The 15,493-nt window shown below is 37.6% G+C and overlaps 1 protein-coding gene across 5 annotated transcripts in view; it reads left to right on the forward strand.

The window, feature by feature from the left end:
- Positions 1-15,493, forward strand: part of Kcnip4 (potassium voltage-gated channel interacting protein 4) — a 1,106,582-nt gene that overhangs the window by 1,061,380 nt on the left and 29,709 nt on the right. For all 5 annotated transcript variants that reach the window (XM_036200428.1, XM_036200432.1, XM_036200431.1 and 2 more), the window contains one exon: positions 7,494-7,563. In XM_036200428.1, coding sequence (XP_036056321.1) covers positions 7,494-7,563 — 70 coding nt within the window. The remainder of the gene's footprint in view (positions 1-7,493; positions 7,564-15,493) is intronic.

A 15,493-nucleotide genomic window follows, 5' to 3' on the forward strand; every position in this document is an offset into this window, starting at 1 on the left:
CTCTGAGTTTTGTCACTGGCCCTATTTATAAATGTTTAATTAAAATCTTCAAGCTGAAGGAATGACATTTAATAGAAGATAACTACTCAAGAGAAGATAACTCAACTCGAAAAGTAGAGAAATAATTTTGGGATAGATGTTATAATTATGCTCTATTGTTATATGCCTAAAATTTCATTATAATATTTCTAGCGCATTTCCTCAGAGCTATGACAAACTTGTATGAAATGCTTAAAGGTTTCTTTATGAAGTAAAAATATGAAAACTCATGACATATCTCACAAACTAATGTTCTTAGTAATTTCCTGTGAATATATGTGTCTGCCTCCAAAGTACCATTCCTACACTTTTCATGATGGCAGCATTTTTAATGTGCTTTCAGTTATGAAAGCACCATTGGAAATACATTTTGTTTAAGTTAGTGAAGGAAAGGCTCCTGAATTTATATTGACATTTACTTCTACAATCATGACCTTTGTTTTCCTCAGCTATCATTTACAATTACAACATCCATCTGTATTTCAGTCAATGCTGATCATATTAGATAGAACAAACTTAATTTACAATACAAGAGTAGGAGACCTAATTCATATCTACTTAATAAAATCATCGCATTTAACTAGACCTCTTCTATTTTGGGTTCAATTATTTTGATAGATACAGTTTAACCTTGGTGGATTTCATTAATGTTACAGTCACAGATTCTATGAGGGAGCTCTGCTTACCAAAGTCTGGCTGCTATTGAATGAACAGTTCACAATGTGCAAGGTAGGGGCTAAAATATCATTGTGCATATTTTAATTATTAAGTCTCATACCAGCTCTCTGAGGCCTGTGTTATTTCCATTTTATAGAAAAACACAATGAGATAGGAAGATGAAACAAATTGTCTCAACTTACACAGGTCCTGAATAGCAGAAGGACTTACACTTAGGGTTTCTACTAGGCTTGCAGCCCAAGACTATTACCATTGTACTATCTTGCTCTAACTATGGCCTGGCAGAAAATATCGAAAGTCTCAGGGATGAAAAGCATTTGTGACATCAGTGCATGAGCCAAGATTATTGCTAAGACTCAGCAGCTCATTATGGAACTAGGAGCAATTGTGACCTTGATCTTCCTACCTTTAAAACAGGAATATGAAAATTAATTATCTTGAAAATTTCTCTGAACACTGAAGTTTCCTAAATCTATCATCCACAGACTCTGGTCTGCCATTTTCTAATTAAGGGGGTGGTAGTAGGTAGTTTCCCCTTATGGCAGTTTTAGTCATCTACAAACTGGAAGTAGTATTAGCATCTATCCATCCAAATGAGACAATCCATGTCAAATATTCAAGACTATACCTGAAACATAGGAAGTCATCCTGTGCTCATTGTTATCATCACATCGCCATTATAAAAGGTCGTTATTTAACAAGACAAAACAAACAAACAATAAACATTTAAGCTAGGAGGTGGTGATATACACCTTTAATCCCAGCACTCAAAGGCATAGGTCTCTGAATTCAAGGCCAGCCTGGTCTACAGAATGAGTTCCAGAACATCCAGGGCTACACAGAGTAACATTGTCTCAAAAAAGCAAAAAGAAAAAGATAAGTCAATAAACACTAGTACTCATATCATAGTAGCAAAATATCCATTTCCCAGCTGACATTGATCCTATCACATGTGTCATGATATAGCTAAGATAATCAAATAGGCCATCAGTAGCACAGCTACATTGTCCCAAAGAACAGAAATCTCATCACCAACTGACAAATTTACAGCAGTTATGTACAATAAAATAATATTCTATGTTTATTGAATTCTAACCATACCATGGTAAGGGTTTGAACAGAAATAGTGGAAACACACTTGTCATTACACATTAATCCAACAACAGACACTTGGAAACATCTACATTCTTAATCTTTTGGTGGAGCAACACTTACAGAAGTTTTGAGCATAAATGCCAAACCTTTGCCATAGTGGTTTTAGTGTCCAGATATTCATAGGAGGGACAATTACACAGTGAGAAAGAAGATAAGTGGTCTTTACTGAACTAAAGGCAATAATTTCTTAAAAAAACAAAACTAAACTAAACAACTGTTCTCTCTGTGTGTCCTTCTCTGTCTTTCTCTGTCTCTGTGTCTCTGTGTCTCTGTCTCTGTCTCTGTCTCTCTGTCTCTCTGTCTCTCTGTCTCTCTCTCTCTCTCTCTCTCTCTCTCTCTCTCTCTCTCTCTCTCTGTGTGTGTGTGTGTGTGTGTGTGTGTATGTGTAATCAAGGTCTCCAATTTTGAGTGAAATTGTGCCCTTTTTGTGTGTGGTTTTCCTTACCACAGGTACAATGAGAGAATCTGGTTGCCAAGCAGACATTGTATGCTTTTCCAAAAGAGGATATTTCCACAGTTAATCCTTCAGATACCATGGCCTTGATTATAGATCTAAAGTGGAAAAAAAAATGATTCAAAGGCAAGAGTACATAACAATTAATGGGGTCAGAGAAGTGTAAGGTTGGTTCTAATGAATTTTATATTACACAAGAATTAAAACGTAGTTATTTAGAACTCTCTTCTGTATCTGGATGCTCAGAATAATAGGAGACATATGAGATATTTTAAAAGTATTTAATGGGGCTGGAGAATTGGCTCAGGAGATCAACGTAATTGTTCTTGAAGATGACCCAAGTTAGGTTCCCAGCATTCACATGAAGGCTCACAACCATCTGTAACTCTAGTAGCAGGGTGTTCAGCATCATCTTCTGACCTCCACAGGCAACAGGCATACAAATGATAAACATACATACATGCAGGCAAAACACATGAAGTAAATAAATCTTAAAAAATATAGACACTCAGTAACACTAGTTGAGGGCTAAGGGTGTAGCTCAGTTGGTATGGTGTGTACTAAGCATGTTTGAAAGATCTATATTCTATCCCCATCCTAAAATAAATGATATGAATGAATGGATTTGGAAACAACCATTTCGAATGAGGTAACCCAGATCAGAAAGACAAATACTGCATGTTTTTTCTCATTTGTGGATATTATGTTTGAATCTATTGATATGTGCATCTCCTTAGGAATAACCACAAGGGTCAAGAAATTAGTAAGATGCCATGAGGTACTATAAGAAGACAGAAGATATAATACCTTGATCTAAAGAAGCAAAGGGAGGTAGAACAGGAATGGTTAAACGGAACTGAAAATTAGAGACAGGGATAAAGGAAGAAATAGCTAACACCAAAGAACTTCTGAAAAAGTCAGGAAATACTACTACTGGAGAAGCTTCCTACAATATGGTAATAAATATGTAAAAAGAATGTAAATGTAGTTACCCTCTAAAGGGGAAGCAATGATATTAATAGGTACCATAGGCTAACAAATAGAAAATCCAATGTCAGGAATAGATTACCCCTATTGAGGTTGTTGGCCAGGGAGTTCCCATTTACTCCCTCTAAATATCACAATTTATTTTATAGTGTTATTGGTTATCTTCCATAACTTCACATAAGACAATATTGCAGAAGACATCACACACTTGAATTATAGAACATGAATATACCAAGCTGGTATTGACTTGGAAACTTCAACCCTGCTGGCTAGCTTTCATAGTACTAGAAGTTGCTATGTATGCCATTGGAAGAGAAAAGTAATTAACAGTCCTGTCCAGCTCTGATCCCTATGGGCAACAATAATAATCTGCTTGACAATATATGTCTACTGATGTTATAGTAGCACAAATGTTATGGGAGTAACCACACTCTTTCTGATTGGATTTAAGACCTGTTCCACAAAATGTAATCCATACCTGGCACTATAATGAGATGAAAGCCTGTGGGAGATAGATCATAGCTACTAGGGGGGAAACATTATTATTACTATTACTATTAATATTAATATTACTCTGCAAATGGGACCTTAAACCAATTCCTATTGACTTCTTGTTATATACATACACGACTACATCTCTCAAAATATGTCTTTTTGCAATAGACAGCAGTTAACAGAGACCCACAACTTATCAAGGTGCAGAGAAAAAGCAATTGTGGAGTATCTCTCTCCTGCCCTGAAAAAATAAATAAATAAAAACCACTAAATTGGACACCTATATTGATTGCACTCTTGTGGTGGTATTGTGTTCCCCAAAATATTGTGTGTTCCCTGAAATAAACTTATCTTGGGGTCAGAGACAGAACAGCCACAATATTAAACATGAGGATAGGTAGTGGTAGAACATGCCTTTAATCCTAGCATTCCAGAGACAGAAATACCTATGGATCTCTGAGTTCAAGGCCACATTTAGAAACAGCCAGGCATGGTGACACATGCCTTTAATCACAGAAATTCAGCCTTTAATTCCCAGGGAGTGATGGCAGAAAGTAGAAAGATATATAAGGCATGAAGACCAGAAAACTAGAAGCATTTGGCTGGTTAAGCTTTAAGGCTTTGGAACAACACAGTTCAGCTGAGGTTCATTCTGAATGAGGACTCAGAAGCTTGCAGTCTGAGGAAACAAGACAAGCTGAGGAACTGGCTGGAACTTTTAAGATTCATGCTACACACTCTGATCATTGTGGAAGAGGGGATGCAAAGACTATAAGAGCCAGAGGCAGTGGATGAATACAAGAACATGGTGTTTTTCAGACACAAAGGGCTGATGTATATATGGACTCAGAGTGTTGTAGTATTACACCCAAGATCTGTGTAAGCACAAGCAAGAGAAAATTCCAGCATGGATGGGGATGGAGAGCATGAAATAACACTCCCCTAGCTGAAGAGCTATGATCTTCTAGGAGAGGGAGAGTTATTTTTCTTTAAGGGTGTAGGCAATGATAGATTTAACACACTCCAGTAGATGGTCACACAATTAAGAGTATATTAGCAGCACTAACAGGTCTCGGTGGGTTTTACAAAAACAAAAAAAGGAACAACAATCTTGGGCTCTGAAAGGAAAGAACATTGTCTGGCTTATTACTATAGTCCCAGAGCCTAGATTTTGTAAATAAATGTGTAATTTCTACATATGAAAATTAATGTAATAAATAAGAAATGGATATGAAAATTTTACCTGGTGGAACCTACTGCCCTCAAACTCAAGGAAGCATTTCCTTTGCCTAAAAATGATTTCACCAGACAAAAACATATGAGTAAAACAAACATTTATGAGACAATCAGTTTCTACCAATCTATTCATATTATAAAATGTATTTATCAAATATGCCTCAAGACTTAAGGTAGCTGTCAAGTTCACAGAATATAGCCAGCCCTTTGTATTTGACCCAAGTTTTCTGCCAGCATCACTTGAACTGTGAAGACAGTTTCCAGTTCTGACAATGCAAAAATGTTCCACCTGATGGTAGAAAGCCAAATGTTTTTCTTTCCCTTTGTGGGCACAAACAGATGGCTCATGGTTAAGTAGCTAATAAATCACAATTTACATGTACAAGAAGGTCCAACCACAAAGTGTTCATTTTATGCTTATAATTTATAATTGGCCTACTGGTGCCAACAAGAGTTATTTAATCAAAACTTTTGAGTGATTGAGTATTTACCTGCTATTTTATTTCTTTTTCAAAGTTGCAGATGTTGATTTTAACTCTTTTATGTATTAGCCATGGTTGTCCATAAGAAAAATAAATGAATTGTATGTATGTGTATGAAGATATATGTCCACATATCCAAAAGGCAAAAGAGGAAGATAGTAAGGGAGAGAGAGAATGGAAGGAAGAGGGAGGAGAGTGGGATCAAGAGAGAAAGACAGAGAGGAGGAGGAAGAGAAGGAGGAGAAGGAGAAGTCAGGAGAAAGCCAACTGACTGACTCACACCTAAAATACCTTGGAAGCTTTGCCAGTGCAAATTCTTAAATGCAAAGTGAGCCGGCTGTACAATCAGGAAATGTGTGAAGCAGAATAAGGGCATCCCTATGAGCCGGAGTTGTGCCCACCTTACAACTGAAGTCTGTTTCCCAGGGAATCCCCCACTGTTGAAGGCTGTCAGATTTTGCTCTTTCTGATACTTCAATGAGATTGAATGAATCTCACCAACATTGCAGAGGATGGATTCCTCTAGAAATGATCACCAATTTAAGTGCAAATTTCATTCATAAACACATTCACTGAAACACCCAGAATAAGGCTGGACCTTATTTTAGCCCCAGGTCACAGAAAAAGCAGCACATAAAATTAGTCATGGTTTGGTTTGCCTGTTTGTTTATGTTTTTGTTTTTTAATGTTTGTTTCTCCTTTCTTTGCTCCAATACTCTTAGATCTTGGAGTCATTACAGTTTCCAAAGAACTCCTTAAATTTAAAATAATTGTAGTATCCTGGAAAGTCCCATGCCTACTTCCATCTTCTCCTCTGCCTCACTGGATATCTAAGGAATTTCTGGTCCACCTCTGTACAGGAATGGAGATGTTCTGGCTACCTGTCATTGATTGATTAATATTTTGGTAGGTTCTGTAAACACAAACGTACATCAAAGCTGTCAGTCTAAATTATTTACATAGTAAAGGTACTACCTCTCACAGGAACAAATGAGAAAACAGAAAAATCCCCCCAAGGAAGCTCATTACAGGTGAAAAACTAATTGGCTTATTGGAATAAACAAAGCCCACAATAGCAAAAAACAAAAAACAAAAAACAAAAACAAAAAACAAAAAAAACTTATTAGCAAAGTGATGAAGATTTTAAGGCTTAAAATGATTGTTGATTGTTTTCAGTAATAACTACTTTTTAATTTTATTTTTTTAAACTTCATATATATGTACTGTATTTATATCAACTCTCCCTTTGCTCCCTCCAATACCTCCTGTTATTGATATTGATAGTTTTAGGGTGCACCATATGGTATTGAGTAACTGGTTAAATGTTCATCCATGAGGAAGACTGACTCTTTCTCTTCCAGAAGCCATTAAATACCTATAGCTTTTTATCCAGATGCGATTCTCAATTAGAGTTCCCCCCATACTCACTGCATGTCAACTGGATGGTGGTTGAAAATGCCAAGAAGGGAGCTGACCACTGAACTGGTTATCCTGAGTGCTGTAAAGAAGGCTGAGGAAGCCATGGAGAACAAGCCAGTAAGAAGAACTTCTCCATGCCTTCTGTTTCAGTTCCTGCCTCCAAGTTCCTCCCTTGAGTCCCCCTTCCCCCATGCCCTTTAGTGATGGATTGTAAACTGTAACATAAAATTAACCCATTCCTCCCAAAGTTGATTTTGGTCATAGGTCACAGCAATAGAATGCAAAGGAGGGCAGTGCTCAGTATGAAAAGACATTTTAATCTTCAGATTAAAGGGTTTTTTTATTCCTTGAATATGTGAGAAAAGAATACTTTATTCCCTGCCCCCATGTGGTGTGTGTGTGTGTGTGTGTGTGTGTGTGTGTGTGTGTGTGTGGTAATGATGGTTAACCTTCTTTGTGTATCTTTGCACAGCAGCCAGTTCTATTCAAATGTATAAAATCACTTTTATGAAGACTTTGCTAATATCACTTCTTGCTGCTTTCTCTAGGAATGCCCCAGTGGGGTTGTTAATGAAGAAACTTTCAAGGAGATTTACTCGCAGTTCTTTCCACAGGGAGGTAAGTACAAATGTGGACTTGTTAACAAATTCGCAGAGCTAGAGTTATGCATGCAATCTTGAGTTTGGTTTAATCTTTCATAGTGTGGCTCTCCATTTTTAATCTTCATGTGAAAAAATTAATGTACGGCATAGAAGCTCATAGAACTTTGAGTGTATTATAAAAATAAACTACATTCAAATCACTGAATCTCTAAAAGGCTATTTCTCAATTTAATTCAAGTAATCTGGTGTGCCCAGCACGATAACTCTCACATGAACACTGCTTTCTGACCTTTATTAGGGGTCCTAAAAATGGCTTAAGGCTCTATCAAGCGCATCGTGCTACTCATTTGATTTTTCTCAGCTCTCAAAATTAGGGCAAATGCAATTACCTTCAATTTACAGATGTGAAATCTGGGGCTTAGCCAAGTTAAATGATTCGATTAGGGTCACATATCAACTCAGTGGCAGATCTGGGTTATAACCTAGATATTTTTTGTGTATGTGTAGCTCTAGTTAGTGTACTTTCTGCTATCTCCTTTCCTTTCCAGTAACTTCTTCCAATAACCTCCCACCTGAGAAAATTAATAAAAATCTAGATATGGTTTTAATAGTAATAAAAACAGCATTGTATAATGGTGCAGCCTACATGCTAGAGATGAGTCAGGAGATGCATGGGTGACTGAGTGCCTTCTGTGTCTTCCTAACTTGTCATTGAGACCAGTGTGTGCCCAGCTACATGTGAGGAGAAACCAGAGCAAAGAGATGTGGCCCCTCTCCAAATATATAATCCTATACTCTCTTTAGCAGAAGACAACATAAAGCCAAGTCAATATAAAATATGGCTAAGCACAGCTTCTGAGATGTGGAGTTAAAAATAGTACTATGTGAGCCAGCTACAGACTCAGATGTTCTGCTGGATCATGGGCAACTAAAAAGAATCTAATATATACCTAGCTCTGGAAAGCCTTCTCCTTCACCACTCAACCCCCTTCCCTGGGATTGCTCTTTCCTATAAGTATGGAAATTAATATGCAGAGAGACAAATTCACTTCTGGAGTACATACTTAAGTCATCCATGGCCTCATTATCCTCTCAGGAGTTTTCCTGTTCAGGATGATGTCTTCCAGATTTAGAGGACACATATAGGTATAGGCTGGGTATAGGTAAATGGAGTGTAAGCAAGGAGACAGCATAAAAACGAAGGTGACAACTTGTGGGAAACTGACAAGATTTTTGTAATTACCTGAATTATATGGTTAAAAAAAAAAGCCAGGAGGGTACAGGTGGTGGCGAATGCCTTTAATGTCAGCACTCAGGAGGCAGAGCCAGGCGGATCTCTGTGAGTTTGAGGCCAGCCTGGTCTACAGAGCAAGATCCAAGACAGGCACCAAAACTACACAGAGAAACCCTGTCTCAAAAAAAAAAAAAAAAAAGAAAGAAAGAAAGAAAGAAAAAGAAAAAAGAAAAGAAGGACAGAGAAAGCATTGGTGATAATATCCAGAAGTCTGCATAGTTTCCAGCTAATTTTCTACAAGAAGATTTGGAATATAATGATTTCAACTTTGGACAAAGTACATTTAAGTAGCCTGTGAGCATTTAGTATCAACAAGAAATCAATAAAAAATAGGATCAGAAGAGAAGTCTGAGAAAATGGCAGAGATTTGGAGCTTACTAACAATGTAGTGAGTTGACCCATGTTGAAATTACTTGGAACAGTGTGTCTATGTAAAGTAGAAAGACTCATGAGTCAGGCATGAGGAACTGGAAGAAAATGTAACCATGAAAGCTACAGAATGGCTAATCAGAGACATAGAAATAAGTACAAGGAAAATTGACAGTTTAGAAGGTAAGAAAATGGAAACATTAAATTGAATATATTCCAGAAAGGTAAGGATTTGAGTACATCCTCAGGACACAGAAGCATGGAGAAGGACATGTAAATCATTGTTGAACTTGATATGAGCAACTTTCATAAAGGGTATCAGGCATAGACAAAGAGCCCTACTTCAGAGGCTAAAGGGATAAGTGGGAAGTATGCAGACAATGACACCCAATAGAGAAGGTACTTGAAGACAACTAACTAGTCAGGGAGAGATAAGAGGTATAGAAGAACCAGAAAGAGGGCACCAGGCAGATATGGAGGACGATCTTTATTTTTTAACACAGGCTGGAACTTCACATACAGAAAAAGGATCTTGCAAAGAGAGAACTTCAGCAGCTCAATACAGAGGGTTTATAACACATAGCACTCCAATCTCTAGGAAGTAGTGATAGAATAGAGCCTAGCAAAGACATAAATTAGAGTCTAGGAAAATTTCACAGGACTAAGCAAGGAGCATATCTAGTCCTTTATTTTACCTTTGAACTCTACTCAACACAGGAGGCAACTACTGCCTTTTCCTGTGCTTGTGGCCACAGTAGACTTTGCCATTGACCTGACTGTAACCTTCCTAAAGCACTTATCATTCAAAACCAGCAAAACAAAACAATATCATCTTCCAAAGGATATTCAACAGTATCTGACTGGCCTCTCTGGTTGGGATACTTCTTCCCTTGACCATGATCAATTTTCAAAATAAGTCAGTAATCCTGTTAAAATACAGGCCCCATTATGTCACAGTTCCTCCTGAAAGATTCCAAAATGCAAATTGTGCATCACAATATGCACTGTTGTTATGGCCTCTGATCACCCTGTTCTCTCTCCTGCCCACCTCCCTCCCCACTTTCCCTTCCCTGCCTCTCTCTGTCTTTTCCTTCCACAGTCTGACTCATTCTGTTCTAGCCATGAGACCTCTTTGATATTCAAAACCAAAAAAATAAAATAAAAAATCAGCCGACACTGCTGCTCCTGGGTCCTTGAATACACTAGTTCCTGTCCCTAGGGATCACTTTGCTACAGTCCTCATCTCTAATTCTCAGCACTATTTTGCTTTTTTTATTGAAAAACTTGTTTCACATGATGCATGCTGATCATGCTTTTCCCCTCACCACTCTTAGATCCTCTCCACCTCCCCACCCACCTAATTCTACACACTTCCTTCTCTTTATCTTTAGAAAACAACAAACAAAAATGAAGACGTTTCCTGGCCACTTCACCTTAAAAATGTAACCCTGAATTTATCATGGCTCTCCTCTGACTTCCATTTCTTTCCATTATTGAAAACCAGTGAAGAATGCATACTTTACTTCCTTGTTATTGTGTACTGCCTTTCACACCATTAAAAAGTCAACTCCAAAAGAAGAGAATGGTTTTCTCTCTCTTTTTTTTTTTTCATTTTTATTCACAGTTGTGATCACAGATCACTGAACAGTGAATAACAATACTTGGTATATACTTGATGCAAAAGAATAATGTGTGGATGAAAGAAGGACTGAGGAAATAAAAGAATGAAGATAATATTAATTGTGATATTTGTAAGAGAAAAACCAATTCCACCATTTCGAGCCAAATTTGAAGCAAACTTTAATTCAAATTAAATACTGGCCAGATAGGTGGACTCTGGCCAGGTCCACTCCCTGGAATTCCCAGTTGAGTGGCCCTAGATACACATTGTAGGACTTTTTAAGAACAAACCCATATGGACACGATATTTTCCCATGTGGCTTAGCTGTTATTTTCAAAGAACTACAACTCATAGAATCCCAGGAATTTAACTGGACCCTGGGCAGAAGGGGCTTAAGGGTTAATTTTGGGGTCTTAAACCCCTCTCCCCCTGGCATCCACATTTATTTGCATCCTGGATAAAATCCTTGATGCTATGATGAGTACTTGTTTATATTTGGATCTAGCCATCATCAACTCAGTGGTACCCAGATATCAATTATCATCAAGATGAGGCATCAATGATAAAAGACCCAACAATAATTAGCAGAAGCAGAAGGGCCAAAGGCCCTGTGATGGCTGACATCAGAGTTACTATCTAGAAGGAGCCTGGAAATGGATGGGGCACCAGTCATTTATTTTATCTCAGATCCCCCTTTTGTAATATTTCTTTGAGTACAACCAGATTATAATTGTGAATCATTTGTATATAAATTACAATTTTTCCTTAAAGCTACATAATACCTCTTTGTTCTGCATAAAGCAGGCAAAGTGTCCTACCACATTACAGAACTATTTCAGTTAATGAATTTTCTTGATAAATCTGAGCCCACTTTTCTGGTATGCCAATTGGCATCATAGGTAGCTATTCTATTTCCTATGCCAGGAAGTTTACTTTTGACTTAGTATTGCAGTCTTTTTTGGGGGAACAAGAGGTAATGTACTCTCTTCTGTTACTACTTCCAGAGGAAACTAGGGCATCACTGTCAGGCCCCAGGAAGGCTGAAAACTAGTCAAAGGCTGATCAATGGGGCATTCTTCAAAAGCATCTGGTTTTCTGACACAGCCGAAGAGACAGGGAGCAATCACATCAGCTAAACTGGTTTACAAGCTCTGCAAGTCCAGAGCTCAGCAGTTTGCAGTCCACAGATGATCCCTGGATGGTGTCTGTCAGACAAGTGGAAATATGTTGAAACAAATAAAGACCAGGGACAGGAATCTTAATTAAACACCATAATTTAGGAACTTAAAGGAAAACCTTACATTTGAAACTTTCAGGCCCACAGTCCTAGTAATTGGGGAAGAGTAGGAGTCTCAAGAGAAAGGGAGAGATCCAACTCTCAGGAATAGCCAGGTGTGGAAAAACATAGACTGTACTCATCTGGAGTCCATTTGATCTGTGAGAGGTGGGTCCAAGTCTTATGACCTCTTTGCCTCCTGAAACTTCCTGAAACCCATATTATAAAAAGCATGAACATATTGTCCTCTGTCCAGAGATCCAGATATATGGAGTGGACAGAGATGTTTTAGCCTGATTAAAAGCATCTTTAAGTCTACATTTAGAAGACAATCAAAGGAAATTTAAAATCTTGAGCTTGTGACTGAATAGTAGTCAGTGCTCGACTGGCTTATAAGACCTCTATGTTAAATTCTAAACCGTTAAAATCTCAGTATGACAATAGCATAGAAGAGGAAAGAGAAGTTTAAATTATCTCCCATTATTTATATATCTTAAATCATTTTTATAACTTTACAACTTGCCTTTGTATATCATAAATCACTTTTCTGAGACCTTTAGAACTTATTTAAGCTTTTACTTCCTTAGACTTTTATATACCTTAGAACATATTCTTAAACCCTCAGAACTTACATGGACTTTGAACCCATTTATTTTCTTCTAATCATTTTCCAGAGATTCAAGTAGTTGGTACTGAGAAAAACCATTACAAAGCATGCCCCTTTAGTGAAAAGTTACAGATGAAACCTGTTTATCCTTTAGTTTGAAGCCTGATAGCAGGGCAAACCTCTTTGCCCTTTCTGAACAAGAGACCTAGTAGCTTTAACTAACTAGTGAACTAACAAGGTGGCTGCAGCCTTAGGGTAAGGAGATGGTTGCTTATTGCTTACAAGGTGACAAAGATACAGCTATCACAGTTGTCAACACCATCAGATATCTGAGAAGGATAAATATACAAATTATAGTGCCAAGTATCTATTACAATGACAGAGACCAATCCAGAGTCCATTACCTAGACAGTCATCCCAGACTCTGGTGGTCTCCATGACACTGAGAGCAGAGCTACCAGGATAGAATCAGTCTTCAGCTACCAGGCCCAGAAGATGAGAGGCTTTTCTGTGAAGAAGAAACATGGGGGACTGACCTTTCTTTGTCTCAGGAGAAGGGGACAATTAACTCTCCAGTGTCTTACTTGTCCACAGTTTGGATTGGGTATTGGTAGTACACAAAGCATTGGGGCAGTTTTGCCCAATGTTTAATGTTACCACAACCCAAGTAAAGTCATCATCATATCCATTATTTCCTGGATATCTTGAGGGTCACCATAAGGATCTGGGAATCTCTGTCTGTCATAGTACATTTAAATGTCTTAAATGCCATATTCAACAGATCTCTGATAAGTTTAAGAACCATTATTATCTATTAAATATATCTGAGAAAACAATCCTGGCTTCTTTGTTTTAGTTACTTGCCATGAAAACACACGGAGAAGGCTAAATAAAGCTATTTTTTGTAATTAACTACATTAGTTCTTAGAATGATCATAAGCACGGTTTTTGAAGCTTAATCATCTTTAACAGTTTAATAAAAAAAATTTAAATTGAAGCTCTATTAGTATCAAGATAAGACTTTTTTTAACTCATAAACACAGTCCACAAAGAGATCAGGAACTTCATTTGCCTTGTCTTTACATAGTATACCATTACAGAATATAACAGTTTTTATATGACTCAGTTTACCAAAATAGCTACAGCTTCACAATGTTAGCAAAACCAAGGAGGTTAGACATACATTCTTAAATCAGTCCTTATTATCCTAAATAGACCTCAGGTAAGGAGAGACATTCTCTAAGCCTGTGGTTTCCACATTCCCAATATTGCATTGTAAGATAAAAATACCTCAGTTTCTGGTGTTCAATGCTTGGGCCTAATTCTTAACCCTTTATTTCCCTGTTAACCAAGATCATATATTAATAAAGACATTATAACAAAATATCCAACAGAGCAACAATTCAATGTCTCGAAAACCAATACTATCTGGGTGATTCTTATGTTACAAAGTTTGGCTGCCAGCTGTTTGTTCTTATATATGAACACAGGAGGTACACTTTTAATGCCTTATTAAATAAGTATTGTGTTTAAAACTTATCCTTTATAAACCTTGTTTCTAAGATAGGACAGGAATTAACATACAAAAATCCTAGCCAGGTTGAAAAGTTTCTTTGGCAACCTGTTGTTTCCTTGGTTGGCCTATACCACATGGTTGCCCTTAACCAAGATGGTGATGAAGCCATATGACATATTTTTTCTATAACCCTAGCATAGATGGCTGCCAGCCAGGTTCTTGCCCAAAGATGGTGGTGAAGTCACATGATATTCAACCTCTCCAACCCTAGCTGAGATGCTGACCAGTCACATGTTGCTTATGTCCCCAAATGGAATCATGCCACATGGCTCCTTTAAAATTACCTATGTACAGATTCTTAACTATCCACCCTCTTACAGACTTTATATTAACTTTTTGTAACAGATATTACAGATTTTTAACCATACCCAATAAATATATAAGATGATAGTCCGTATAACTATTCTTTTTTTTTTCCTGCCTCAGTTCTTGACTCCAGACATAGAGACTTCGAAAGCATGACTGAGTATAAAATAGGGTGAACCATAACTCAGTTCTAGAGCTAGACTCTCAATAAAGTAGAATAGCATAAAACAACTTCAATATTATCCATACCCAAATGACATTTGAATGCCTATATTAGATCCAGTGGCCAGAAAGCCCAGAGGTAAATTCTGAGCCTGGGAGGCTGGCAGGTAAGCTCATATACTCAAGACAGTCAGAAACAAACATACAGTGATCACAGTGCATCCATGCATTACAAAACAGACAAACAAAACTTTCCTTACCTTCTCTAATACTGTAATTTCCAGGCTAGAGTGTAGCAGGAATCTTAAAAGTTCTTATTAATAAAATCAAACCTGAGGCCAGTTATTGGGGTGAATGCTGGAAGGTCAGAGAAGCAGAACAAGCCATAACTACCTCATCTCACCAGTTCCTCAGCTGATCCTCAGACTGGAAGCCTGAGTCCTCAGCCAAATGGATCTCAGCTGAACTGCAACTTCAAAGCCTAAAAGCTTAAGCAGCCAAATACTTCTAGTTTCTGGTCTTCATGCCTTATATATCTTTCTACTTTCTTCTATCACTCCCTGGGATTATAGGCTCACTTCTTGGGATGAAAGGCGTGTGTCACCGTGGCTGACAGTTTCTAATGTGATCTTGAACTCAGAGATCCAGAGGGATTTCTGCCTCTGGAATGCTAGGATTAAAGGTGTGAGTGCCACCATTTTCTGGCCTCTATGACTGTCTAGTGTCTGTTCCGTT

The sequence above is a fragment of the Onychomys torridus genome, chromosome 10 (genome assembly GCF_903995425.1).
Source record: "Onychomys torridus chromosome 10, mOncTor1.1, whole genome shotgun sequence".
NCBI lineage: Eukaryota > Metazoa > Chordata > Mammalia > Rodentia > Cricetidae > Onychomys > Onychomys torridus.